Raw genomic sequence first — 26,474 nt, 5'->3', positions numbered from 1 at the left:
CCCCGTAGAACGTTGAGCTCCATCTCCACTGCGACATGCTTCGTCATGTCAAAGTATGGCTGATCACATATCCTGCATCGTATACGTCGGATAACGCAGCATACATCAGGACCGAGACGGACTCACCCCACGAACGACTGCAAGGGACTCTACTTCATCACATCACGTACACCCAAGCACCCTGCATCGCCGCGCTCCGCTCATGGTACCGCCAGATGCAGCACAGTTCTTGCGCACTGGGCCTCAGGCCTCAGGTGGTAGACCATGCTGAGCAGCCAGTCGCCCTAGCTCAACGACGGACCTCCCGAGCAATTCAAGACAACAGGAAACGTTCGACAGAGAGACCGTGGTCCGTGGCGAGGAGAGCTCAGAGGAGTGATCCAGTTGGAGCGCGAGTCGTGTTGACAAGAGTGTGACCAAGTAAGTACTGCCAGTGCGTAGAATATGAACGTGCACGGTGGACGTCGAGAGCATTGAGGACTTGAAAGCCGTCGCGCAACGGTGGAATAATAGGCCGAGATTCGTCCGGTCGGCGCCTCCGCTGCTCCGACCAAGCACTGGCATCGTCTTCGACAAGTCTTTACTCGGACTTGCAGTCGAGTTGATGCGTCGATGCCAGCCTGCCGCAATGACCATCTGCACTCGCTTTGCTGCTAGTACCTGTAGCCAGTGTGTGGGTCAACGTGCAAGTCAGCCTGTTCAAGCGATACTCACAGCTAGACGCTACCCATGACAAGGTGTGCGACTCTGCAATTGGTAGGCTCCTCGCGCATCTAACCACAGCTAACCACCCGTACTACTAGCCAGCCTCATCCCATCCATTCGAAGGTTTACCCCATTTCAGATTTGACAGTTTTGTGTCCCTTCTGCGATGCTGAACAGCCCGTACGCGTGTCACGGGGTCTGGCTTCGTGTTCCAACTTCCAAGGGCCCAACGCGGCGGTCGACTCTTCTCTACGTGCCACGCTGGTTGGCAATGCTGCAAAATGAAATCGATAGAACGAAGAGAGAGGAACAACGGAAGAGGCAATGACGATACTGTAGGTGAGCCATTACTGCAATCAAACCGTATGTATCACTGCTGATTGGTACATGTCCAGACCCGAGCCTGTACACCTATCGTCTCGCAAACATGACCGAGAGTGTGACGGGGAGTTGCCTGCCTCTGCTACGAGAGTGGGCTCTGCGACTGTATGCGCCACGGTCGCTCTATTTTAGGTGAGATTCAACCTTTAGGGCATTCGTCCTGTCGCTCGATCGTGCCGTTCGCGCACGCAAGGTTCAGTTCATTGCTGCCAGCCATCCACGTACTGTTCCGCAATTTGATTGGCAGCGACGCGGAGCAGACACTCAGAGGTGTAGCCGACTTCGTAGCTGCCACGGACAAGACATTCACACGGGTCTGACGCACCCAGGATACTCAGGAAAGGCGATGCGCTCCTTGTCGACTAGAGGTACTTGTCTCATCCTTTCCAGTCTCCGTTGCATTGTTAAACGTCCCATCAGAATCCGCCAGCGGGGCCACCTGCGCGCGGATGCTTGACTTTGTGGCGGGTACGTCTGTAACCTGCTCCCGGCTTCTCTCGAACCAACTCCTCGGTCGCATACGTGCGAACATCGGTCGTGTCATTTGATGCGCTCGGGATAGTAGTTTATCATCTCTTGACTGTCTCGATTATGCATACGGTCCCGCAGGAGGTCCCTTGCGTACGTGACTCGCCCCTCGCCCTGGGGAGTGCTCACGCGCTGCGGTGTTGATTGCTGACCGACAACTCTTACTGACCTACGTGTACGTTATGGACACGAACACGATAACAGGGAATCGAAACACAATTTGTTGGATCGTAGCGACGGAGAAGCATGATCCAATCACACACCAACACCCTCGAGCCCAAAACATCGATGTATCGTACATTCGGTCATCGTCCAAGCGCACCACATTTCAGTCGTTGTAGCAAGCATAAGTCAATGCAGACAGTGCCCATACCGAATCCGAGTGAATCCCATACCGAAGCCAAGAAAATCGTCCTTCCACTGAATCGGGGGATAGATAAGAGGGAGCCAGACGACCGCTTGCGAACGTTTGAACGGCCGATCCCCTCGCATCGACCCGCGCTCCGTACGGGCGGTGACGATGCCTCGCTGCCACCACCTCCGTCTGTACCGATCGGATGACGGGCGGCGGCTTCAGCGCGAGGACTCCTGAGTGATGCCGAATGGCTGAACGGGAGGCAAGAGTAAGACGGACGTGTGTGTGCAAGCGGGGTCACTCACATTTGCAGTATTGATACGCGAATTCAGAACCGGGTGACGGTGACTATGCCACGAGCAGACCATGGCTGCAATATGCCATGTAACATGGCCGCGAGCTTCTGAGCGATGCTGTCCACATCCGACTTGGTCTGACCAGTTGGCAGAGGCATCAGCGTCACCGTCGCCTCGACATCCTTCAATGTGTCGAAGTATGGCTGGCTCATGACCTCGTGCAGGTCCCGCAGGTCGAGCTTCTCGAGGACAGCGCTTGGCTCCTCAGACTCGAGAATACTGTGGTCGACGTAAACCGTAACGTCAACCCCGATGTGCTCGAGCTGACGGCTTCGGACGGTGGAGAAGATGCCGTGTAACTCGTCCGCTGCGCTGGTCCACGCCGCGCGCTGAGGCCCCTCGTGTTCGGGCATGTGGCCGATGCTACGCAGCGAGAAGTGCAAGGATTGCAAGGCGGTGTTTTGCAAGAGATTTGTGTGAGACCCTACATTGTGCATGTGCATCAGTAGTGAAGTCTGTACGCAAGACAACTTATGGGCTTCACCGTCAGGTAAACTCTCGTAAAAACGTGTCAACGATGCCCCCGCCGTTTCGAGGAGTTGGTTAAGGGGTGTGATTGCCATGGAGGAGGACTCGGAGGAGGAGATTGTCAGGTCTGCAAGTGAGGTGCAGAGGTCTGAGTGTGTCATCCAGTCAAGGAACGTCACCATGCGTTCATTATCCACGCTGACGTTAAGGTGTCGAAGACGCATGTGAGATGGGGGCCGAAATAGTGAGGCTCCCGCGTAACTGGCAGCATGCTGAGCGAAAAAACCGGATTCCATCGTGAGGTCTGTACGCCGGGGGAAGGCAGACACAATCCGCCGCAGCTGCGTGATGTTGTTCAGTCGGCAGTTGAAAAGCGTCAACGACTTGACAGACTCGGACCTCGACAGGGCGAGGAAGAATTCGGTGCGGATGAAGCGAAGTCTTGCATTGGAGATGTGAAGGATGCGTACACGAGGCATCAGACCAGCGAGCGCGGACGGTAGTGCTTGTAAGAAGGATTTGTCACTATTGCTCTTGTTTCTACGCTGCGCGGATCCCATGCTCCCGTCCTCGTATTCACCCTTTTTCAGGACCTTAAGGTCGTCCTTGTGCATGTCCCTGATGTGATCCCACTGCTCGTCTACCGTCAGCTCGCATATGCTCGCGAGCCACTGCTTGACGCGTGGTGACGCGTGACACTGCTTGAACAGAAGGTTGAAGCTTCTGCGGCTGCGGATCTCGAGGGGGTGGTAGAGGTTGTACATCGCTCGAGGGTACCATGCTGCGCAGACCAGTACCGCGGCGATCAATGTGGGAGGATCCATCTCGTCGACGATGATCTCGAAGAGCTCGAACGGGATGCGAGCGGAGAGGGCCAGCGGCAGGGTACCTTGAGAACGGGCGTCCCGCCATCGTCTGGAGATCCAATTTTCGATGTCTTCGTCGAAAATCCAATCATCGGCACTGAATTCCTCATTGCTCTGTTCATCGGCACTTGGTCTCTGGTCATTCTGTTCATCGGCAAGGCTCTGACCGACACCAATATGATCGTCGCCGGCACTCGATGACACGACTTGTGCGTGTGAGGCGTCCTCGGGGGCAGGGGGAAGATGCTAGGTGAACGGCGCGTCAGTCGAATTGGGATCGTCATGGACAGAAGACGACCAACGCTAGGCTGGAGATCAGACATCTGGGCAATCGCACGTCCCTGCGAGCACGCGACGTGGACGTATGCGCTATGAGGGGAGGCCCAGTCGTATGCGGAGGAGTGGTGGGGGTGGGGGTGCAAGTGGCAAGGCGGCCTCGAGGACGTACCGAGGCCATGTATATTAGGAAGAGCTGTGTCGACCGAGAGTTTGATGAGCCGCACGGTGACTGCCGCGACCCCCAGAATTCTTGGAAACGCCACACTGGCCCAGATATGACTGTGGGACGTTCCACCGAGTCGCGGCCAGCCTGACCGTGCGATGCAGAAGCCTTAGGGCAGGAGCTGAGGGCCATGTGTTCAGCCCTAACCCTAACTGCGTTCTTCGAGACGCTCCCAGTCCTCAGCGGCCTCCCGTTCGATTTGGACAGCAGAGTGCCAACGGCGGGCTTGTCTCCCGCCTTCCTCGGTGTCGCCCACCCCTCACACTACCCGCGGGCCTGCCGCAACGAGGAGCTACAATCGAGCCCGTTGGCAACGTCGTCCTTACAGGGGTCGTACATCGGCATCACGCTGCAGCGTCAGGTCTCCGAGGTCCCGAGGTATGCGGTGCGCGACGTCGTCCGGGTGGGAACGGCTGTCGGGCTTGAGGTCGAGGGGGCTCTCCGATCGTCTCTCGCATTGGGACGAGGATGGTCGATCGCGCTGTGTGAAACGCTCACTAAGTCCGGTGAGTGTGGAAGAACTGCAATGACGAGTGCGTACCACGCGAACGGACTGCGAACATCCAAGAGCGCTGCCACGGTACTACCTGCGACGAAGTTCTACGTGCTGATGACGTACAATCCCACTCTCGTCGAACGCTCGCTGTATCGCACATAAGCTTGCCGCGTCGAGTAGGTGTTGTCGCTAGGTCATCGTGACGGGTCACGGGAGCCCTCTCCGGTCGCGCCGCTTACCTATGAAGAGTGCAATCAGCGCCCGGGACGTTGCCCGGAGGTACAGCACGAAGACAAGGCGATCACTACTTACCGACTATCCACACAACTCGCTGCTGGGAACGGGGACCTCATTCGCGTGACAAGCTTGTGGAGCACCGCCACCCGACTCGCGGCGTCCCGCTGCGTCTGCGGAAGTCAGTCTGTGTCCATCCCCCTGGATATCTTCCGTCCATGTAAGGCCTCCTTCTGCGTGCAACAACCGGACGCATTTCTTCGGCTCCGTGCTCAGCTCGATCTGTCTTGAACTGTGACCTCGGGCTGCACATCATCCTTCACGCCTCGACGACGGCCTGCTCATCGGAATCTCGTCACATTGACTGGAATGCAGTACGTACTACGCGCGCTGGTCCTCTGTAGGGTTGAACTCCACCCGAATCTCATTCGTCCGCACAGCGTCGTAAACATCGTCGTCCCTGCACGCCCAAATCCGAAGGTCCAGCCACACCAGCCCGCGCTGCAAGATCTACGTAAGCGGGAGTAGCCGTGAGGAGCCCCTGCATGCATGCACTGACCGAACCCTCGGATGATCGTCCTCGGCTTCCCGCCCGTCCAGAGATTAGGCGTCGCCGACCGAACCTCCCGGGAGCGTCGCGGGGCTTCAATGTAAGTCCTCGTTGGCGCTGGATGAATCAGAGTGCGGTCCAACACCCGATCTCGATGCGCGCGAGCTGGCGGTTCGCATAGCGGAGGGTATACTACGAACTGTTCCACACGCTCGGACGATCACTCATGGTGGTTCATGGCACAGAAGAATGCGATGCCGGAGTGCTACATTGAATGCAGCGTTGGGTAGTAGGTTGGCGTGATGATCTCCGACGCGTACTTACCGGTGACATCGTCCGAACTACCGGTGGTGCGATAGATGGATGGTTTCCACCAGATTCCAGGCTGTGTCGGCGGGTCAAGGAAGGCCTTGCTGCGTCGAGAGGTTCGTTGACCGACGCGACGCGCCGCGAGGATGTGCTGTTCAAGAGAACCGTCAGACATACCATTAAATCGTGCAGTGAAAGACATCTAGCGAGAACGAACCTCCTAATGGCGACCAAGAGTGTCGTCCTCATATGGCTGAAGTCGTACTTGCGTTAATCTACGATCGACGTTTGAAGGCCTGTTAGAAGGGCGCGTGATGATCGTCTGGCGAATCGCGAGATATCAGGGATGGCTGGACGAGCAGACAATCCGAGGAAGTTATGAAAAGTCATCCAGCGTACACTGGATCAAATTCAGCAGCGTGACTAACTGAATGACAATAAAATGGGAACGTACAGGAGGTGATCTCCGTACGGCTCAAACTTTGTGCGCCGTACACCACGCGGGGGATGGCGAGGGGCAGCGCGCGCAGATGCTCATGTTGACGGCGAGCCTATTGGTACGATGCGATCACCTGGAGCGTGGTCGAGCGTGGGCTTGTTGGGCAGAGATGCGCGGCGCCGCTCGGACACGATGCTGAGGCTCATGCGGCCGAGGTCCACGACGTGTTGAGAACTGCACATACACGGTATGAGAGCACCATAAACATCAACATGCCGTGGCAACCATACTGATCAACGCCGGGGCCGTCTGTTCATCCCGTCGACGATGAACTCAGAGGTCTGTAATAGATGTGCGGACGCGAACCTCGGTCCCCACTGTCGTGTAGGCGGCACTTGCTACCCGCGTGGTCATAGCGTAAGTGATGCAAGTCCCTATCATTAAGCCAACGGGAGCAGCGAGAGCAGCGGGGACCAGGATCGAAGCGGAGGTCTGCGGTCGCGGTGGTCGAAGAGCCTGAAGACTCAGGAGGAGCAACCTCGTTGAACCTGCAGCCGGCGACGCCACCATGGTCGGCCCGTGACGCCGAGCTTACAAGCGCCTGTCCGTACCTTCTCCTTTCCGGCCAGTCTACACTAGTGTCTTGAATAACCCCTCGCCGTTCTTTGGGTAGATACCACCACATTCTCAACGCGCGTCGCTCGATGCTCTCAGGAGTCCTCGTCCAACCAGACGCGCGATGTATACACAACTTGCTAGCTGCTAATACATGGGACTCGGCTCGCGCGCATCCTCCGCAACCGCTGTCCGAACGACGGTTGCTCATAGGTATTTTTCTTTGAGACCTGCTCCAGTGAGCACCTTTTGTTGTGCGCAGCCTACAATCATTGCTTGGGAGAAGGACACAAGTTCGACAATTCTGTCCGCGTTCTGTGACGAGAAGGCGCGGTACCACGGGCGAGTAATTCATCTTACAAGAAACAACGGAGAGACGAATCTTTGTCGGGTAAGTAACCTAAATCTCTTGGTGGACATGGCTCATCGACTGGTAGTGCATCAGACTCCTTTGCAGAGCGCCGCCGAACGAGTGTCCGTGGCACACATGTCACCGCAGTGGAGTCTTGAGCACGGTGAGCACTTTTCCCATCTCATACGATGCTCTAAGCTATGCAGTACTGATTCATCACTTTTCGGGGCACGCTTCTACTGTATTCCCGTATCAAGTCGGTAAACTAGGGTAAACTGCGCGACCGTTACTCGGCTCGAGGTATTGGGTGTTCCAGTTTCATAGTGTATGGTCTAGCCTGCACCTCCGTGGACATTTCTATGGCGTGAAAGGCACGGTAGGCTCGCTCAAGGCAAGGTGAGTATGTTTGTCGTGTCTTCCAACTCTGAATTCTCTGTACAGGCGGTGACGATGCCTCGCTGCCGCCACCTCCGTCTGTACCGATCGGATGACGGGCGACGGCTTCAGCGGGAGCACTCGTGGCTGTTGCTGAAAGACTGAATGGGAGACGACAATGAGAGATGTGGGCTCAGGCCAAGGCCGGGCTCTCCTTCCTCGCGCTCGCTGGTTTTGGGTCCGAGTACGACATCTCCCAAGCCCATGACGGTGGTCGATGCCGATTGGTCGTGTTGCGAAGCTCCGGACAGGTACAGTGGAGAACAAAGTATCATTAGAGATCGACCTGCAGGGGGCGGGGCTTGAGTTGCAGATGATAGACGCGGAGTCGGCTCCAGGACAGGTAAGCTATACGCGCAATTCGTTCTAGCAATGTGTCTGTTGATGCGCTACCGACAGTTCGAAGTTGTCACCGGCCCTCTGTCCCCGCTCGAGGCAGCCGACGCGGTTGTACATACCAGAGAGACCATCTACAACGTCGCCAGCAAGCATGGCCTCCGTGCTACGTTTGCACCACGGCTGCACGCCGACATCTGTACATGAGTCCTCTTCTCAACAGATCACCCCGGCGTGCGCCTGACTCGTCTCTCGCAGGTGGCAACGGTGCGCACCTACACTTCTCTGTTCATTCAAGCAGGCCTCCAACATCCGGCACGCGCTCGCGCCCAGGGTCCCTCTCTGTTGATCTAGACTAAACAAATCGACGTGCTCTAGAAGGTTTCGACGAGGCGGATAACGGTCGCCTCCTCGGTAGGCAGCGTCATATGTTCCTCTAACAACTGCACCATCGACGGTACTCGTGAGTACATTGCTTCCCTGCTGAGGAAGCGGACTCACCTTGCTCACTCCCAGATATATGCCCACGAACTCGGCGCCTAGGGCCTCTTTCAGATACTGATCCTCGTCCAGCATCCGCCGAGCGTCGCTGACTGTCCGGGGAAAGCGACGGGGATTCTCCAACCCCACCGCCTTTCTCTCTTCTTCACTCATCTGCGCCGCTGGCTTCGCGCAATTCCCGGTCTTCAGCTCCGCCCCGTTCAACACGCCCTCCAATCCAGCCGCCAAGATGCCCGCCGAGACAAGATACGGGTTCGACGTGCCGTCTATCGTCTTCACCTCGAAGTGGTTCGCCTGCCCGTCCCCGCAGAGCCTCACAGGAGCGTCTTTGTTGTGCCACCCCCAGCACGCGTACGTGCCGCCGGAGAAGATGCCATCCTCGACGCGCTTGTAGGAGGCGTTGGTTGGCAGGGTGATCGCGCTCAGCGAAGCGATGTGCTCGACGAGTGTCTGGAGGAAGGAGCGTTGGGTAGGCGTCAGCTCGGGTGCTAACACGGCGTCTGATCGAGTGTCCGGGCCTGTAAATGGGACGGTCGAGTGCAGCGACAAGTGCATATGCGCGCCACTGCCGACTACAGAAATGCCGGTGAGTATGACTGGTCCACTTTGTGGTTCAGTTTAAGGAGTACTCACCGTTATCAGACAGCAGGCGCGGAGCAAAGGTCGCACGAAGCCCGTGCTTATGCGCGATGTTGTAGATGGTCTCTCGAGTGAACACCAAAGCGTCGGCCGCGTCAAGAGGGGACATCGGACCCGTCACCAATTCATACTGGAGACAAGGATGGCTGGTGAGCCATCTACGCGCATCGAGAGAATCGGTATTGATACCTGTCCAGGGGCAGCCTCTCCGACCATGAAATGTACCTCGATGCCGGCCTCCTCGACGCAGTCGACGATCTCGTCGAGTACCGAGCTCTCGACTGCACCCGTGCGGTACCCTGCGGAACAGCCCCATCCAGCGTCATTCACCAGCTCGGGCGGCCACGATGCGTTCTTCAGCAAGACGAACTCGGACTCGAAGCCGACCAGGAACGTCAGGCCGGCCTTCTCCTTGGCCTCGTCGACGACCTTCTGCAGCATCGTCCTCGGACACAGCGGGATCGCGAGCGCACCGGTCGGTGAGGGCACCTTCTCCTGTAACCACGTCGAGACGACGGCATGTCCGGGTGCGTACGTGCATACGCGGAAGCTGTTCAGGTCTATCGCAAACAGGCACTCGCCCATGGAGTTGAAGCCGCTGGCGAACCGGATGCCGACGAAGGCGAGAGCGACAGGCGACAAAGTCATGCTCGGACGCGCGAGCTTGCATATGCGCTTGAAGTACGAGACGGGCAGCACCCAGAAGCGCACCGTGTTCGAGTAATCGACGAATTGCACGCGCACGTGCTTGATCCCGCGTTCCTGGAGCCGTAGGTCATCCACGGATGTGTACCTCGGTGGCGAGCCATGATCTGCAGCGTAGGCAACCGCGAAACTTGAAGCTGAAGCTGCGTCCATGACGGGGAAGGTTGGATGGATACAAGCTCTCATCGCCAGCTGGTGCTGATACCTATATGAAGATACTGTCTTCCCCATGACTGCCGCCCTCGCTCGTTTCAACCTTAGATTTCCCCGTTTGTACAGCCCGACATAGCGCTTTGCCCTGCAGCGGACGAAGAAACAACGATGCTGTCCGAGTCCTTGCCGATCAGGATGAGTCGTTTCATCGCGCTCCTTGACCGGTGTGCTCAATGTCTTCAAACACACGTTCTCTGATATGCGCTGATGAAGCGGGCAATGTACCTGAGCGCTACTACCAGTAGCGCACTGGTAGGTACTGTCAAGGATGCCTGGAAGTCCGTGCCCTTCACGATGCTGGTAAGTACTACTCATATGATCCAACCATTCGTAGGTCAGAGGACGTTGACACTGTTCGACCCTCGGACCAACTTGAACTTGGAACTGCCATTTCAGATGCAACTGTGCAGTCGTCCCCTGGTCGCCCCTCTGAGTGATCCGTGTAGCTGCAAGGAACCACACCAAACATCTGCGAGTGATGGTGCCGTGTTTCAATGGTCGAAAGGAAACGACGCCGGCTGATATCCTCACGATGATACTGATGCGCCCGACCTCTGTAGGTACAGAGCGCGTGCTGTGCGATGACCTCAAGTCTGGCACGCGATAATATTTGTCGCAGGCCATGGACGCCGACGAACGTTGATCCGCGGTTGGCCTTCACTCCTACCGTACTGTGCGTCTCCCGTCGGCATGCCTTTTGCGGCAGTCCGAGCAACAGCTGTTTCTCCTGCTCCCTCGTGCCATCCCGACTGGAGTCCATCGGGCTCATATGGCACCGCTATCTAACAGTCACATACGTACTCATTGCACTTGTTCTTGATTGACCTGATCTTGTGTTTCGAGTTTGAACATGTCCAATACAATCAGATTACGAGCCCTGATCGTTGATGTATAGTACATTCGGTCGTCGTCCGAAATCCGCGGAAGCATCGTAGCAAGCATGAGTGAATAGAGATGGTGACCATACCGGATCCGAGTAATCTTCATACCCTAGCCAACGGTCCTTCTACTGAGCCAGTCGATGGATAAAATGTCACCAAACGACAGCCTATGAACGACTGATGCCCCCGCCGCGCTCCATACAGGCAGTGACGATGCATCGCTGCCTCCTTCGCCTGTAGCGTTCGGATGACACGCTACGTGAGGGTGCTGCTGAATGGCTGAACGGGAGAGAAGAGTTAGAAAGTCGCGTCTGCATGAAAACGGACTCACGTTTACGATATCAACCGCGCGCCCAGGTGACATTGACTATGCCACGGGCAGACCATGGCTGCAATATGTCACGGAACATGGCCACGACTTTCCGACCGATGCTTTCCTCATCCGAATGGAGGAAATTGCGCGGAGGGACCAGGTGCAACCAAGTTTTCACTTCGACATGCTTCAACGTGTCGAAGTACGGTTGGCTCATGACCTCGTGCAGGTCCCGCAGGTCGAGCTCCTCGAGAACAACACTGGGCCCTCTTGATCGAAGTATTGGAATTGTACATCGACGGTAAACTCGATGTGCTCGAGCTGATGGCTTCGGATGGTGGAGAAGAGGTCGCGTAACTCGTCCGTCGCTCTGGCCCACGCCGTGCGATGCTTCAGCCACGGGTGTTCGGCTTCGTGTCCGATGCGATTCAGCCAAGACTTCCAGGATCGCAGGGCGGTGTTTCGCGACATATTGGTGGGAACTACTACATTGTGCATGCGCATTAGCGGCAAGTCTGTAAGCAAAACAAGGGACTCTTACCTGTATAATTGACTCGGAGGTATATTTCACAGAAACGGGTCAATGATCCTCCTACCGCTTCGAGGAGGTTGTTGATGGGGGCCCGTGCCGTGGAGGAAAAGTTGGTGGAAATAAACGTCAGCTCCGCGAGTGAGGTGCAGAGGCCTGAGTGCATCATCCAGTCAAGGAACGTCACCATGGATTCATCATGCACGTGGACGTTAAGGTATCGAAGACGTATGTGAGATGGTAGCCAAAATAGAGAGGCTCCCGCGTAACTGGCAGCATGCTGAGTGAAATGAACAGACATCGTGAGGTCTGTAAGCCGGGGGAACGCGGACACAATCCGCCGCAGCTGCGTGATGCTGTTCAGTCGGCACTCGAAAAGCGTCAACGACTTGACAGACTCGAACCTCGACAGAGCGAGGAAGAAATACGTGGGGATGAAACAAAGTCTTGCATGGCTGATGCGAAGGATGCGTAGACGAGGCATCAGACCAGTGAGCGCGAGTGGTAGTGCTTGAAGGAAGCGAAGGCCATTATCGTAGACATCGATGCTAGGAAAATGATCATCCTTCAAGTCCTGGCACTTAAGCTTTTGAGGCCTGTCCTTGTACAGACGTCGGAGTAAGCACCCACCTCATTTACCACCAGCTGGCATGTGCTCGCGAGCCATCCTTCGACGCGTGGTGACGCGCGAATCTGCTTGAACAGCATGTTGAAGCTTCTGCGGCTGCGGATCTCGAGGGGGTGGTAGAGGTTGTGCATCGCTCGAGGGTACCATGCTGCGCAGACCAGCGCCGCGGCGACCAATGTGGGACGATCCATCTCGTCGACGATGAACTCGAAGACCTCGAGAGGGATGCGAGCGGAGAGGGCCAGCGGCAGGGTGCCTTGAACACGGATGTCCCGCCAGCGTCTGAAGGTTCGTTTTCCGGTGACCCTCTCGACAATCCATTCATGGGCAGTGGATTCCTCATCGCTATTGCTTTTGCCGAAAGCACTCGATCCCGCGTCGTTCTGTTCATCGGCATTGCTCTGACCGACATGATCGTCGGCACTCGATCGCATGGCTTGTACGTGTGAGGCATGCTCGGAGGAAGGAGTAAGATGCTATGTAGGTAAACGGCGCATCAGTCGAGAATCGGGATCATCGTGGACAGAAGACGACCGACGGTAGGCTGGAGATCGGACATCTACCAGTGGGCACTCGCACCCTGTACGCGATGGCGTGAATGTATGGTATGAGATGAGGCGCAACCGTGAGCGGAGGAGTGGTGGGATGTGGGCGAAGGTAGAGAGGGGTCCTCGAGGATGCAGCGAGGCCAGGCATGTATATGAGTGCTTGGGAAGAGCTGTGTGCGAGTTTGATGAGCCGCACGGAGACTGCCGCGACCGGGACCTTTTATGCCATGGTCAGTCGTGCTTCCAGCAGTCGTCAACGTGCCGCACTGCCAGCCCCGGATATGTTATCACTGTGGGACATCCCAGCGCTGAGCCGCGGCCAGCCTGAGTGCGCCGCAAGCCCCTAACCCTAACTGGGTTCTCCCACCCAATGTTTGTGTCTTCGATTTCGACAATTGATTCGACCGCGCCACGTCAGCCGAGCTCATCTTCAACGAGACGGTGATCAGGCGAATACATCCCTGCGCCTCGCAGTCATCTTCACACCCTTGGAATACGAGCCGGCGGCATACGCACCGCGGAGAGTGTGCCCGAGGCCATTGACCATGCTTGTGGTGTCCATATCAAGCGATGAAAGGCGAGTAGTGCCCTCTGCGCTACTAGTATTCGCATTCCTTCAAGTATAATCGTACGCCGCGTGCATCAACTACATAGCCGGACTCATGCCCTGCACGAACACGGTCAGTCATGATCGGATGGGAAGCGGAGACACATGACTTGCCAGGAGAAGTATGGATCCGCTATTGCGGGCGATGGGACGCATATATATGATCCTATTTCCGCGCGGATCATAACAAGACATCGAGGGTTCCAACACTTGCCAAGCAAGTCTAGGGCGAATGCGAACCCAGAGCAGGTTCGTATCGCGCGTGCGGACCATGAAGATCCAGAAGAGTGGACACCCACGAGCAAACGTGCTAGTGACGCCCCTTCCACTCTGTAGAACGTTCGCTGGACCGCACGTAGGCCTACTGCCACGTCGGAGGGGAGGTTCAATCTAAGCGCTATCACCAGCCCGGTCAGACAGCCAGTCTTCCTGGACGTGGTACTCACCGACTAAGAGCCAAGGATCAGCGTCCCGGACACTGTCAAGAGAGTAGCCCGAATGTGAAGCGATTACCGCTTTCCAGCGATCCACACGACTCGCGTTCAGGCTTATGCATCTATTCCATACCGGCAGCGCCGTCGCCCATTCGTGTTTGCTCGAGTCGTACATGTGAAGCCTCTTCGCGTAGTTTAGCGTCCCGGCGGCGTCCGAATCCTCTCTGGCGCTGTCAGGGAAGCTCAGCTCAGCCTTTTTCTCCAATGGAGAGTTCCGGGTACGCACCGCGAATTGGTTTTCGACAATAGCCTGCTGATTATTGGGAATAACTCACGCTGACTAGACTTCCGCTGGGGCGATTCCCCGCTGAATCGGTCTATGCCCTGGTCACATTCTTGTGCACGACATCAATTCCCATCGCTGTACGCAGGCTCGTAATATCCGGCGACACACAAGTTGCTAAATCCACGGGATTGGTCCTCCGTGCGATCCGCTCCGCCCTGCATGCACTCGCCGGACGCCCGGACGATCGTCCTCCTCTTCTCGACGGTTCAGACATTGGTGATCGCCGAAGAGCCGCCCGGGAGCGTCATGGGGTTTACTCGTCGGCGTTGTCGTGGTCCAGAGCGCGATCAAGTACCTGATCTTGAAGCGCGCGAGCTGGCGCGCTTGCACTCGGGAGAGGGTTCTACGTAGCTCGTGAACACATCTGAACGGCCTCTATTCATGATTCAGGAGTTCAGAGTGCATGCAGCGTTAGATGACAGGTCGCCGGGATGATCTGAGATATGCGTACCTGTCTTTGCGCCCGAATTTTCACGCCATATGGTCGACCATCGCTTTTGACCGTATTCAGAGGCGGACGACAAGTTAACGTCGGCCTCGCTGCATCGAGAAGCCTATTGATCAATCAATACATCGCGAGGATCTGTCTGTTCAAGAAGCCGTCAGGGAAGGACACATACTAGCGAGCACGAACCTGTCCACGATGATCCGGAATCTGTGCATCATCCTCATACAGCGAAGTCATACGTTTCCCTGCACCTGTCATTGAAAAGATCACGCAACCGCGGGTTGATGGTCCTTTGGCACCACGCATTCGCTGGAAAACCAGAATTCTGAATTACCGCAGCTGCAAGACGTTACTGAGCGCGTACCGAATCGGGTCCGACGGCGTGACAGGCTTGAGCAGTTATAATTCTTGAACAGAGACGAGACGCACAGTAGGATAACTTAGGACCCATTCGGCTCCGAGATCCGCACGCTATTGACTGTGCGACAGAGTGAGACACGTCGCATGCGCCCGGCGGGAGCGCGATGAGGCCTTCGCGACGTCCGCTCAGGCGCATCCACAACCAGGATGCCAGGAGACCGAGCGGGTGAGCGGTGAAGAAGGGAACGCAGGTGACCTACCGAGAATTGGGGCTCAGCGTGGGATGTCTGCAGAGTGATCGTGGAGAGAGACGTACCAAGACAGGAAAAGGATTCGGCGGTCGGTCCAGGCTGCGTAACGCACTAGACAATGTCCCGCTTAAGAATGACGACCAAGAGGCCTGCGGACAGTGGCAGAGACGGGTGAAAGTCACGTCCGGTGAATCTGCAACATACCGACGAGGTTCATGGAGCATGATAATGGGGCCTACGATTTGGCCATGAACGGCCATACGGACGTGCGGATGAACAGACATCAATTTGATCGAATGGTCTAGATATGTAGTGCGTTAGTTCCATATCGCAGTCGAGGGGAGTACACGTACCTGAACCACGTTGGCCTATGGTACACGAGCAAAACAAGATAGACATACTTAGAGCAACAGCGTGCTGTTGAACAAAATGCCCTGTGCCACCATCACGACGAGGAAAGCTTGTCGAAGCTCGATCTGCGATGTAGGAATGTATGTCGAGGACGTGGTAGACGACTCGATGTTCTCGTGGGTCGTGATATCAACGTGTCTGGGTGCGACGCGAGACTTGGAGGATGTGCCTAGGGCATGTGAATCTGATTAGACGAGGAACAATCTCAGAACGGAAGACACATACAGTGGAGGATGTTTGTTCTTTCGTGGTGGTCGTAGTTCGAAACAACGCATTCACCCGATCTCCTTGTCCCGCACGGAGCGGGCGCTGTACCATATCAGAGCCTGGTGGTTGTCGCAAGCGGGAAGACTGGGCACGCGTCGAGGAATGAGATGCGCGCCCGCGGTTTTCTTCGTCGATTAACGTTCATCGGCGACACGTTGATGTGAGAATAGATGTTTGGTGAGATCCCTGCTAGTGTGGCGTTCGAGAACATGGGAAGTGACTAGCCAGACCATCGTTCTGCCTCCAGAGGACATAAGTGAGGGATGCGGGAAGCCGTGGCGAGTTACTTACAGGGAGGTCGGTCATGAAGCGCTAGGTGTTTATGCTCGTACAGGACCAGTAGAGTACATCGGTTGGCCTACGAAACGCTGTGTCAGCTACTGAGATCATGGTAGAACGGAATCGCATGTACCAGCGCAGGTGCTAGATTTTACTATTCAGGCGATTAATGTAGTGAACAGCAAAAACGCAGATGGTATTGTCTGGATTCACGATGAGAAGATTGTTATGTCAGTGACTGCGAGGCAGACGGGAGACGAGCGTTCGAAAAATGAACTTCGGATGCTATCCTTGACTTGCCGGAATGAAGCATCGTATGACGTTTCATTCCCGAGAGTACAACTGAACATATGTCGGAGAAATGACGACGGAAGGGCCTCGTCTTGCACCTTACCAAGCAGATGCGCCACGTTACCACTCGTTGTGGTGGCGGTATGCATCTGCGTGGCTAGGTGCGAGGAGCCGCATGGTTGGGGACTAACGCAGCTTCAAGCTCGTGGTGCGACCAGACACGTCGACACATGAGAACAGCTAACTCACCTCCATAAACTCCGCTACTGCTGTAGATCGTCCCAGGCTAAGTCGAGTATGTCGCGGTCGGACCACAGCTAGAGCAAGATACGGAACTGCCTACGAGCCACTGGGCGTCGCATTCTGTATACCTGTTTGTGCCACTCGTGCCGAGCCTTGATCTCCTCAGTGTGCTCAACAACGGTCGCTCACGAGCTTGCGCATGCTCAACGTCCCGAGCTTCTCAGGGGCGTCGAATCGGTGAGTTATCCCTGGCGCTGTCGCTGCCCTGGAGCCGGTCCCGCACCTAGTCTTGATGTGCATAGCCGGAAGCTTTCACTTGGGAGAAAACGTGCGAAGCCCGTCCACGAGTCCAGACACGTTGAAGGGTGATCGTCACGGCTCGGGGTGGGCGGAGGGAAGCGTGACGGAGTGCTGCAATGCTGAATGTGACGAACTGAAGTGGCGATCTACTAGAGGCACTCGTGTCAACGCAAGAGTGTCGGTCCGGAAGCTCGCACTACTTCCGCAAGCTACACGATCGACGCGATTGGTCCCTTGGGCGAAGAGCTCCGTCCCGAATGGCCCATCGGCGGACGTCCAGACGTTCGCCCTTCCCGCACGTCCAGCTATTAAAGTGCGCCGACATAGCTTCCCGTGGGCGTCGCGGGGCCTGACGTCCTCGTCCGCACTGTCATGGTCTTGAGCGCGACGCAATCGCTAATCTCGATGTGCGTTCGCTGGCGGCTAAGCTCGTGAACGCCTTTGGAAGGTCACTCTTGATGCAGATGGGTGCCTGAAAGGGCTTCGGAGCGATAACGTAGGACCCTTCGGCTCCGGGGTTCGCGCGATAGAGGGATAGACACGTCGTACGCGTCCAGCGGGAGCGTAACGAGGCCTTCTCGACGTCCACGCAGGCGCATCTACAACTAGGACGACACAATATCGAGTGGGTGTGGTATGGTGGAGATTACGCAGGCGAGCTAACAAATATTGTGGGTCAGCGTGGGGGAATATGAAGAATGAGCCCGGGAATCGGCGTACCCAGACAGGCGGGCTTCTGTTGTCGACTCCATACCGACGCGCACATCTGCGCTGCGGATATGCACTCGACAACATCCCACATAACGATGCCGAACACGAGGCCTGTGGACGACATCAGCAACAGTTGAGAGTGATATACGGTGTATGTGTAGCATACCAATGAGGTTCAAGCTGCCATCTTCTGCGGACGTGTTCTTGGTACACGTGGGGATCGTATCCGACTCGAACGCGATGAGTATACGAGTGGATGTGAGCCAGCGCATGACTCGCGGAGACGTGCGGGACTGCTTGAATAGCATGTCGAAGCTCGCGCGGTTGCGGATCCCGACGACGGAGTACAGGTTGTGGATGGCTCGGGGATACCACGCAGCACAGGGCACTCGGACGATCGTCCTCATCTTCCCGCACGTCCGATAATGGGGGGTCACCGACAGAGCGAGGAATGACGTGGGGCTTCAAGTCCTCGTTAGCGCTGCGGTGATCCTGAGTGCGGACCAACACCCGATCTTGATGCGTGCGAACTGGTGGCTTCGGACAGCGGAGAGGACACTACAAACTATTTCACACGCTCGAAAGATCGCTCTCGGTGGTTCGAGGTACAGAGGAGTGTGATCTCGGAGTGCTGCGATGCAACGTTAGACGTTAGGCTGACATGATGATCTACAATAGTTACTTACCTGTGTCGTCGTCCGCACTTCCGGTAGTCCAATATAGAGGGTTTCGACCAAATTCCACGCGGTATGTGATTGTCGGTGTAAGGAAGATCTCGCTGCGCCGAGAGAGTTGAGACGACGCGCCGAGAGGATGTGGCTGTTCCGTGAAATGTAAGATAGACCGTTAGACAGTTGAAGGAATGACGCATACGGGCGTGCACCGACCTCCCAATAATGACCAGGAGTGTCTGCGCACATTGTCCTCATCCATGTACAGTCGAGAAAACATGGATTCACGACTGATGTTCCAATGGTACAAGCCTACCAGAACGACGCACGTCATGATCGTCTGGCGAAGCGCAAGACATCAGGTCTGACTGGACGAGCAGACAAGCCGAGGCGGGTGTAACACCATTCAGAGCGCACTGGATCGGAATCAACAACGTGACAAACCGAAAAACAGCAGGGAACGCACATGAACGGGATCCGTAAGCCTCAAAAGTCGCGCGTCACACACCGCACGGCCGAAGGGGAGAAGCAGCGCCCGCAGATGCCTCTGTTGACGGTGAGGAGGCTGGCTCGAGCGGCGAGCGCGGTCAAACGAGGGTTTATTGTGCAGAGTCACGGTACGGCGCCGCTCGGACATGAGACCGAAGCTGGTGCAGTTGAGAGCCGCGACATGTTGAAGGCTGGACAGATATTGCGTGAGGACACCAAGTAAGTCAATGCCATGGCACCTGTACTGACCAACGTAGGAGCCGCCTGTTTATCGCGTCGACGATGGACTCGGAGGTCTTCAGCAGTATGTCAGATGAGACCGCTGGCGACGTACTTCATGGGAAGATACAGCTCTCATTTGCGTATTCCTGTCGCGCTACAGCGTTGACGCTGACCATTGCAGAACGGGATACTATTGATAATGACGAACGCGTAAATCGTCCAGGCGCGACGGACTGCAACAGATGTGCGGACGCGAACCTGGGTCCCCGACGTTATGTAGGCGGCACTTGCTACCCGCACGGACATAGCGCAAGTTCTGCGAGTCACAAAGTAAGCCGATGGGGGCAGCGAGAGCAGCGGAGAGCAGGATCGAAGGGAAGGTCGTCGGTCGCGCTGGTCGACAAGGAGGAGGCGACGCCACCGTGGTCGGCCCGTGGGCCGCTCCTCCGAGATGCCTACGAGCGCCTGTCCGTACCTCTGACTGCAGAAGCGCTTTCTGCACTGTCTTGGACACCCTCTCACCGTTCTTTGAATACCGCCAAAATCTCAGCACGCATCGCGCAACGCCCTCGGGTGCTGTGTCGTCCAGCCAGACGCGCAATGCATACACAATTGCTAAATGGATGCACGTCCGCGCGGGACTCGACTCGCGCGCATCCTCCGCAACCGTTGCACCCTCCGCCGACTGACAGTTACTCATGCGCCTCTTCGGGTCCTGCTCCAGTGAGCACGCGTCCGTTGCGCGCATCCCGCAAGTATGACGCTCGACAGTTCCATCCGCGTCCTGTAACGGGGTGCGGTGCCATGGGTGAGTCGCTCAGATCGTAAAAGCTTGAACGAGACGAAAACACGGAAGGACGAGTGTCTGTCAGGTATGTAACCTCTAGTTCTCGGGGGACATGGCTCATCGTCCAGTAGTGCATCAGACTCCTTTTCAGAGCTTAGTTCGTCGCCGAACATGGCACCGCGGTGGATGCTTGAGCTGGGTGAGCGCTGTTCCGCATCTCATAAGGTGCTCTGAGCTCTGAAGTACTTATCTACTGTTGTACAGAGCACGCCTCTTGTGTCTTCCCCCGTCGAAAGCCAATAAACTGTGCGTGACACTCGGCTCGAGGTAATGCTCCAACTGTTGACTGTTCGTACTCAAGTGTTCCAACATCATAGCGTACGGCCTAGCCCGGACCCCTGTGGACTATTCTGGGGCGCGAATGGCGTTGCGGCCTCGCCTAAGGCAAGGTGAGTATATTTGTCATGTTTTTCAACTCAAGCGAGTCGACCTTACATTCACTAACGCCGACGCAGAGCCCGCCAGCCCACACATGCAAAAACGAGACTCAGTGCGCGGGTAACCTACTGATTTACATTGCGCCCGTCGATGTTGAGAATTCTAGTGGCATTTGCGACCAACGTGCTGTCACTCAATTTGCGCACTCGAAGGGAGGCTTGGCGTCTGCCTACCTGTGATGCTTAGTTGCCTCGCGACTCCGTGAGCTAGCGTATCCGACGACTGATCTACACATCATTGCTGCGGAACTCTTCCTGTTCGCCAGGTGAGTATGGCTCGCTTGCTTGGTATCTCACTGACCCGCCGTCATGCAAGCAGGCCATCTTGATCCTCGTAGACATTCCTGCAGTATCAAGGCTCCCATATCAACCCGGTCATGCATCGGCATGAACATGATCCACCGTATCTAAAGACAGTGTACCACTGACCACGTTCTCTCAACAGCAACACAGCGAACCTGTATGCCTCTTCCTACGGGCGTTCTGATCAAACACTGGTGAGCTCTAGACGACGTCGTATACTCTCAAGATGCCTACTGGGTCCAGCCAGCGAACATCGACAGACTAGCGTGTCCTCCATCTCGACATTGCAGGGATACTCGCACGCCGACGAAGAGCCTATGTTTCGCAGCCCGCAAAATTACAGTGCGTGGCGTCCCGCCTTCGGGATCCAGGACCCTATCCACGCGCTCAAGCTTGTTGGGCCTCTCAATCCGTCGACGGTAAGATGATCGACTTGACATGCGACATGTACACTGACTGTCTCGCTTCCTCTCCCTAGGGTCTTGCGAAGTACAAGACGTTTCCCTGAGATCCGCGACCCTGTGAGCGTCCTCTTCAAGGCGGACCAACCCTACGTCGTTCCCCCTCGTCTCGGAACCTCTGGCTCTATATTACCTTCGACAAATGGTTACTCATCAAGCCTCTCGCCGCTCTCACGGACGCGCCTCTCGTATTGACCTAGCACGGCCCTCGTAATGACAATTCGCGCGAGGATGTCGAAAATCTGCGTCCATGCTAGCTTGGACTCAGCCACGTCGCTCCCGCCAGGTCTCCCGAACCCCCTCTGGCCATCCACGTACTGTCATGAATATAGCGGATTTTTGGATCATTTCTTCATGCCTACTGTCGGCGACCTGCGCGTACGTTTTGAACATGGTCATAACGATACGAAACAAGATACAATTCGTCTGGTCGTAGCGATAGAGAAGTCCGATACAGACGCATATAGATACCCGCCCAAGTAGTCGATGTGTAGTACATTGCGTCATCGTCCAATCACACCACATTTCAGTCGTTGTAGCAAGCATAAGTCAGTCCAGACAGTGCCCATACCGAATCCGAGTGAATCCCATACCGAAGCCAAGAAAATCGTCCTTCCACTGAATCGGGGGATAGATAAGAGGGAGCCAGACGACCGCTTGCGAACGTTTGAACGGCCGATCCCCTCGCATCGACCCGCGCTCCGTACGGGCGGTGACGATGCCTCGCTGCCACCACCTCCGTCTGTACCGTTCGGATGACGGGCGACGGCTTCAGCGCGAGGACTCCTGAGTGATGCCGAATGGCTGAACGGGAGGCAAGAGTAAGACGGACGTGTGTGTGCAAGCGGGGTCACTCACATTTGCGGTATTGATACGCGAATTCAGAACCGGGTGACGGTGACTATGCCACGAGCAGACCATGGCTGCAATATGCCATGTAACATGGCCGCGAGCTTCTGAGCGATTCTGTCCACATCCGACTTGGTCTGACCAGTTGGCAGAGGCATCAGCGTCACCGTCGCCTCGACATCCTTCAATGTGTCGAAGTATGGCTGGCTCATGACCTCGTGCAGGTCCCGCAGGTCGAGCTTCTCGAGGACAGCGCTTGGCTCCTCAGACTCGAGAATGCTGTGGTCGACGTAAACCGTAACGTCAACCCCGATGTGCTCGAGCTGACGGCTTCGGACGGTGGAGAAGATGCCGTGTAACTCGTCCGCTGCGCTGGTCCACGCCGCGCGCTGAGGCCCCTCGTGTTCGGGCATGTGGCCGATGCTACGCAGCGAGAAGTGCAAGGATTGCAAGGCGGTGTTTTGCAAGAGATTTGTGTGACTCAGACCCTACATTGTGCATGTGCATCAGTAGTGAAGTCTGTACGCAAGACAACTTATGGGCTTCACCGTCAGGTAAACTCTCGTAAAAACGGGTCAACGATGCCCCCGCCGTTTCGAGGAGTTGGTTAAGGGGTGTAATTGCCATGGAGGACTCGGAGGAGGAGGTGATTGTCAGGTCTGCAAGTGAGGTGCAGAGGTCTGAGTGTGTCATCCAGTCAAGGAACATCACCATGCGTTCATTATCCACGCTGACGTTAAGGTGTCGAAGACGCATGTGAGATGGGGGCCGAAATAGTGAGGCTCCCGCGTAACTGGCAGCATGCTGAGCGAAAAAACCGGATTCCATCGTGAGGTCTGTAAGCCGGGGGAAGGCAGACACAATCCGCCGCAGCTGCGTGATGTTGTTCAGTCGGCAGTTGAAAAGCGTCAACGACTTGACAGACTCGGACCTCGACAGGGCGAGGAAGAAATCGGTGCGGATGAAGCGAAGTCTTGCATTGGAGATGTGAAGGATGCGTACACGAGGCATCAGACCAGCGAGCGCGGACGGTAGTGCTTGTAAGAAGGATTTGTCACTATTGCTCTTGTTTCTACGCTGCGGGGATCCCATGCTCCCGTCCTCGTATTCACCCTTTTTCAGGGCCTTAAGGTCGTCCTTGTGCATGTCCCTGATGTGATCCCACTGCTCGTCTACCGTCAGCTCGCATATGCTCGCGAGCCACTGCTTGACGCGTGGTGACGCGTGACACTGCTTGAACAGAAGGTTGAAGCTTCTGCGGCTGCGGATCTCGAGGGGGTGGTAGAGGTTGTGCATCGCTCGAGGGTACCATGCTGCGCAGACCAGTACCGCGGCGATCAATGTGGGAGGATCCATCTCGTCGACGATGATCTCGAAGAGCTCGAACGGGATGCGAGCGGAGAGGGCCAGCGGCAGGGTACCTTGAGAACGGGCGTCCCGCCATCGTCTGTAGATCCAATTTTCGATGTCTTCGTCGAAAATCCAATCATCGGCACTGAATTCCTCATTGCTCTGTTCATCGGCACTTGGTCTCTGGTCATTCTGTTCATCGGCAAGGCTCTGACCGACACCAATATGATCGTCGCCGGCACTCGATGACACGACTTGTGCGTGTGAGGCGTCCTCGGGGGCAGGGGGAAGATGCTAGGTGAACGGCGCGTCAGTCGAATTGGGATCGTCATGGACAGAAGACGACCAACGCTAGGCTGGAGATCAGACATCTGGGCAATCGCACGTCCCTGCGAGCACGCGACGTGGACGTATGCGCTATGAGGGGAGGCCCAGTCGTATGCGGAGGAGTGGTGGGGGTGGGGGTGCAAGTGGCAAGGCGGCCTCGAGGACGTACCGAGGCCATGTATATTAGGAAGAGCTGTGTCGACCGAGAGTTTGATGAGCCGCACGGTGACTGCCGCGACCCCCAGAATTCTTGGAAACGCCACACTGGCCCAGATATGACTGTGGGACGTTCCACCGAGTCGCGGCCAGCCTGACCGTGCGATGCAGAAGCCTTAGGGCAGGAGCTGAGGGCCATGTGTTCAGCCCTAACCCTAACTGCGTTCTTCGAGACGCTCCCAGTCCTCAGCGGCCTCCCGTTCGATTTGGACAGCAGAGTGCCAACGGCGGGCTTGTCTCCCGCCTTCCTCGGTGTCGCCCACCCCTCACACTACCCGCGGGCCTGCCGCAACGAGGAGCTACAATCGAGCCCGTTGGCAACGTCGTCCTTACAGGGGTCGTACATCGGCATCACGCTGCAGCGTCAGGTCTCCGAGGTCCCGAGGTATGCGGTGCGCGACGTCGTCCGGGTGGGAACGGCTGTCGGGCTTGAGGTCGAGGGGGCTCTCCGATCGTCTCTCGCATTGGGACGAGGATGGTCGATCGCGCTGTGTGAAACGCTCACTAAGTCCGGTGAGTGTGGAAGAACTGCAATGACGAGTGCGTACCACGCGAACGGACTGCGAACATCCAAGAGCGCTGCCACGGTACTACCTGCGACGAAGTTCTACGTGCTGATGACGTACAATCCCACTCTCGTCGAACGCTCGCTGTATCGCACATAAGCTTGCCGCGTCGAGTAGGTGTTGTCGCTAGGTCATCGTGACGGGTCACGGGAGCCCTCTCCGGTCGCGCCGCTTACCTATGAAGAGTGCAATCAGCGCCCGGGACGTTGCCCGGAGGTACAGCACGAAGACAAGGCGATCACTACTTACCGACTATCCACACAACTCGCTGCTGGGAACGGGGACCTCATTCGCGTGACAAGCTTGTGGAGCACCGCCACCCGACTCGCGGCGTCCCGCTGCGTCTGCGGAAGTCAGTCTGTGTCCATCCCCCTGGATATCTTCCGTCCATGTAAGGCCTCCTTCTGCGTGCAACAACCGGACGCATTTCTTCGGCTCCGTGCTCAGCTCGATCTGTCTTGAACTGTGACCTCGGGCTGCACATCATCCTTCACGCCTCGACGACGGCCTGCTCATCGGAATCTCGTCACATTGACTGGAATGCAGTACGTACTACGCGCGCTGGTCCTCTGTAGGGTTGAACTCCACCCGAATCTCATTCGTCCGCACAGCGTCGTAAACATCGTCGTCCTGCACGCCCAAATCCGAAGGTCCAGCCACACCAGCCCGCGCTGCAAGATCTACGTAAGCGGGAGTAGCCGTGAGGAGCCCCTGCATGCATGCACTGACCGAACCTCGGATGATCGTCCTCGGCTTCCCGCCCGTCCAGAGATTAGGCGTCGCCGACCGAACCTCCCGGGAGCGTCGCGGGGCTTCAATGTAAGTCCTCGTTGGCGCTGGATGAATCAGAGTGCGGTCCAAGACCCGATCTCGATGCGCGCGAGCTGGCGGTTCGCATAGCGGAGGGTATACTACGAACTGTTCCACACGCTCGGACGATCACTCATGGTGGTTCATGGCACAGAAGAATGCGATGCCGGAGTGCTACATTGAATGCAGCGTTGGGTAGTAGGTTGGCGTGATGATCTCCGACGCGTACTTACCGGTGACATCGTCCGAACTACCGGTGGTGCGATAGATGGATGGTTTCCACCAGATTCCAGGCTGTGTCGGCGGGTCAAGGAAGGCCTTGCTGCGTCGAGAGGTTCGTTGACCGACGCGACGCGCCGCGAGGATGTGCTGTTCAAGAGAACCGTCAGACATACCATTAAATCGTGCAGTGAAAGACATCTAGCGAGAACGAACCTCCCAATGGCGACCAAGAGTGTCGTCCTCATATGGCTGAAGTCGTACTTGCGTTAATCTACGATCGACGTTTGAAGGCCTGTTAGAAGGGCGCGTGATGATCGTCTGGCGAATCGCGAGATATCAGGGATGGCTGGACGAGCAGACAATCCGAGGAAGTTATGAAAAGTCATCCAGCGTACACTGGATCAAATTCAGCAGCGTGACTAACTGAATGACAATAAAATAGGAACGTACAGGAGGCGATCTCCGTACGGCTCAAACTTTGTGCGCCATACACCACGCGGGGGATGGCGAGGGCAGCGCGCGCAGATGCTCATGTTGACGGCGAGCCTATTGGTACGATGCGATCACCTGGGCGTGGTCGAGCGTGGGCCTGTTGGGCAGAGATGCGCGGCGCCGCTCGGACACGATGCTGAGGCTCATGCGGCCGAGGTCCACGACGTGTTGAGAACTGCACATACACGGTATGAGAGCACCATAAACATCAACATGCCGTGGCAACCATACTGATCAACGCCGGGGCCGTCTGTTCATCCCGTCGACGATGAACTCAGAGGTCTGTAATAGATGTGCGGACGCGAACCTCGGTCCCCACTGTCGTGTAGGCGGCACTTGCTACCCGCGTGGTCATAGCGTAAGTGATGCAAGTCCCTATC

General features: G+C 56.5%; 5 protein-coding genes across 5 annotated transcripts; 1 reads left to right on the top strand and 4 right to left on the bottom strand.

Annotated features, from left to right (window-relative positions):
- The first annotated feature begins 7,773 nt into the window (after nt 1–7,773).
- B0H18DRAFT_1062880 (uncharacterized protein) lies at nt 7,774–8,451 on the top strand. Its single transcript, XM_048031138.1, has 2 exons — nt 7,774–8,194; nt 8,261–8,451. The coding sequence occupies exon 1, from the start codon at nt 7,964–7,966 to the stop codon at nt 8,132–8,134; it is 171 nt and encodes a 56-aa protein (XP_047884935.1). The 5' UTR covers nt 7,774–7,963; the 3' UTR covers nt 8,135–8,194; nt 8,261–8,451.
- Nucleotides 8,144–9,958, bottom strand: B0H18DRAFT_892955 (uncharacterized protein; the record flags this gene model as incomplete). The annotated part of the gene is made up of 3 exons (XM_048041362.1): nt 8,144–9,000; nt 9,062–9,197; nt 9,257–9,958. The coding sequence occupies 3 exons, from the start codon at nt 9,956–9,958 to the stop codon at nt 8,144–8,146; spliced, it is 1,695 nt and encodes a 564-aa protein (XP_047884934.1).
- Nucleotides 9,959–11,211: 1,253 nt separating this feature from the next.
- Nucleotides 11,212–13,424, bottom strand: B0H18DRAFT_364047 (uncharacterized protein). Its single transcript, XM_048037771.1, has 4 exons — nt 12,871–13,424; nt 12,339–12,812; nt 11,721–12,288; nt 11,212–11,664 (listed from the first exon to the last, which is right to left on the bottom strand). Exons 1-4 carry the CDS (start codon nt 13,030–13,032, stop codon nt 11,393–11,395), a joined length of 1,476 nt encoding a protein of 491 aa, XP_047884933.1. The 5' UTR covers nt 13,033–13,424; the 3' UTR covers nt 11,212–11,392.
- Nucleotides 13,425–14,761: 1,337 nt separating this feature from the next.
- On the bottom strand, nt 14,762–15,785 carry B0H18DRAFT_364068 (uncharacterized protein). Its single transcript, XM_048037772.1, has 6 exons — nt 15,732–15,785; nt 15,535–15,631; nt 15,396–15,441; nt 15,084–15,335; nt 14,892–15,028; nt 14,762–14,825 (listed from the first exon to the last, which is right to left on the bottom strand). Coding segments are annotated over exons 2-6 (516 nt in total). The 5' UTR covers nt 15,615–15,631; nt 15,732–15,785; the 3' UTR covers nt 14,762–14,824.
- Nucleotides 15,786–17,797: 2,012 nt separating this feature from the next.
- B0H18DRAFT_1128764 (uncharacterized protein) lies at nt 17,798–18,239 on the bottom strand (the record flags this gene model as incomplete). Its single annotated transcript, XM_048035359.1, has 2 exons — nt 17,798–17,943; nt 17,999–18,239. 2 exons carry the CDS (start codon nt 18,237–18,239, stop codon nt 17,798–17,800), a joined length of 387 nt encoding a protein of 128 aa, XP_047884931.1.
- Between the last annotated feature and the right edge of the window lie 8,235 nt (nt 18,240–26,474).

This window comes from Fomitopsis serialis (assembly GCF_022376445.1).
Source record: "Fomitopsis serialis strain Sig1Antser10 chromosome Unknown B0H18scaffold_339, whole genome shotgun sequence".
Classification (NCBI taxonomy): Eukaryota; Fungi; Basidiomycota; class Agaricomycetes; order Polyporales; family Fomitopsidaceae; genus Fomitopsis; species Fomitopsis serialis.
The sequence above is the reverse complement of the archived record's forward strand: the minus strand, read 5'-3'. Positions and strand labels throughout refer to the sequence as shown.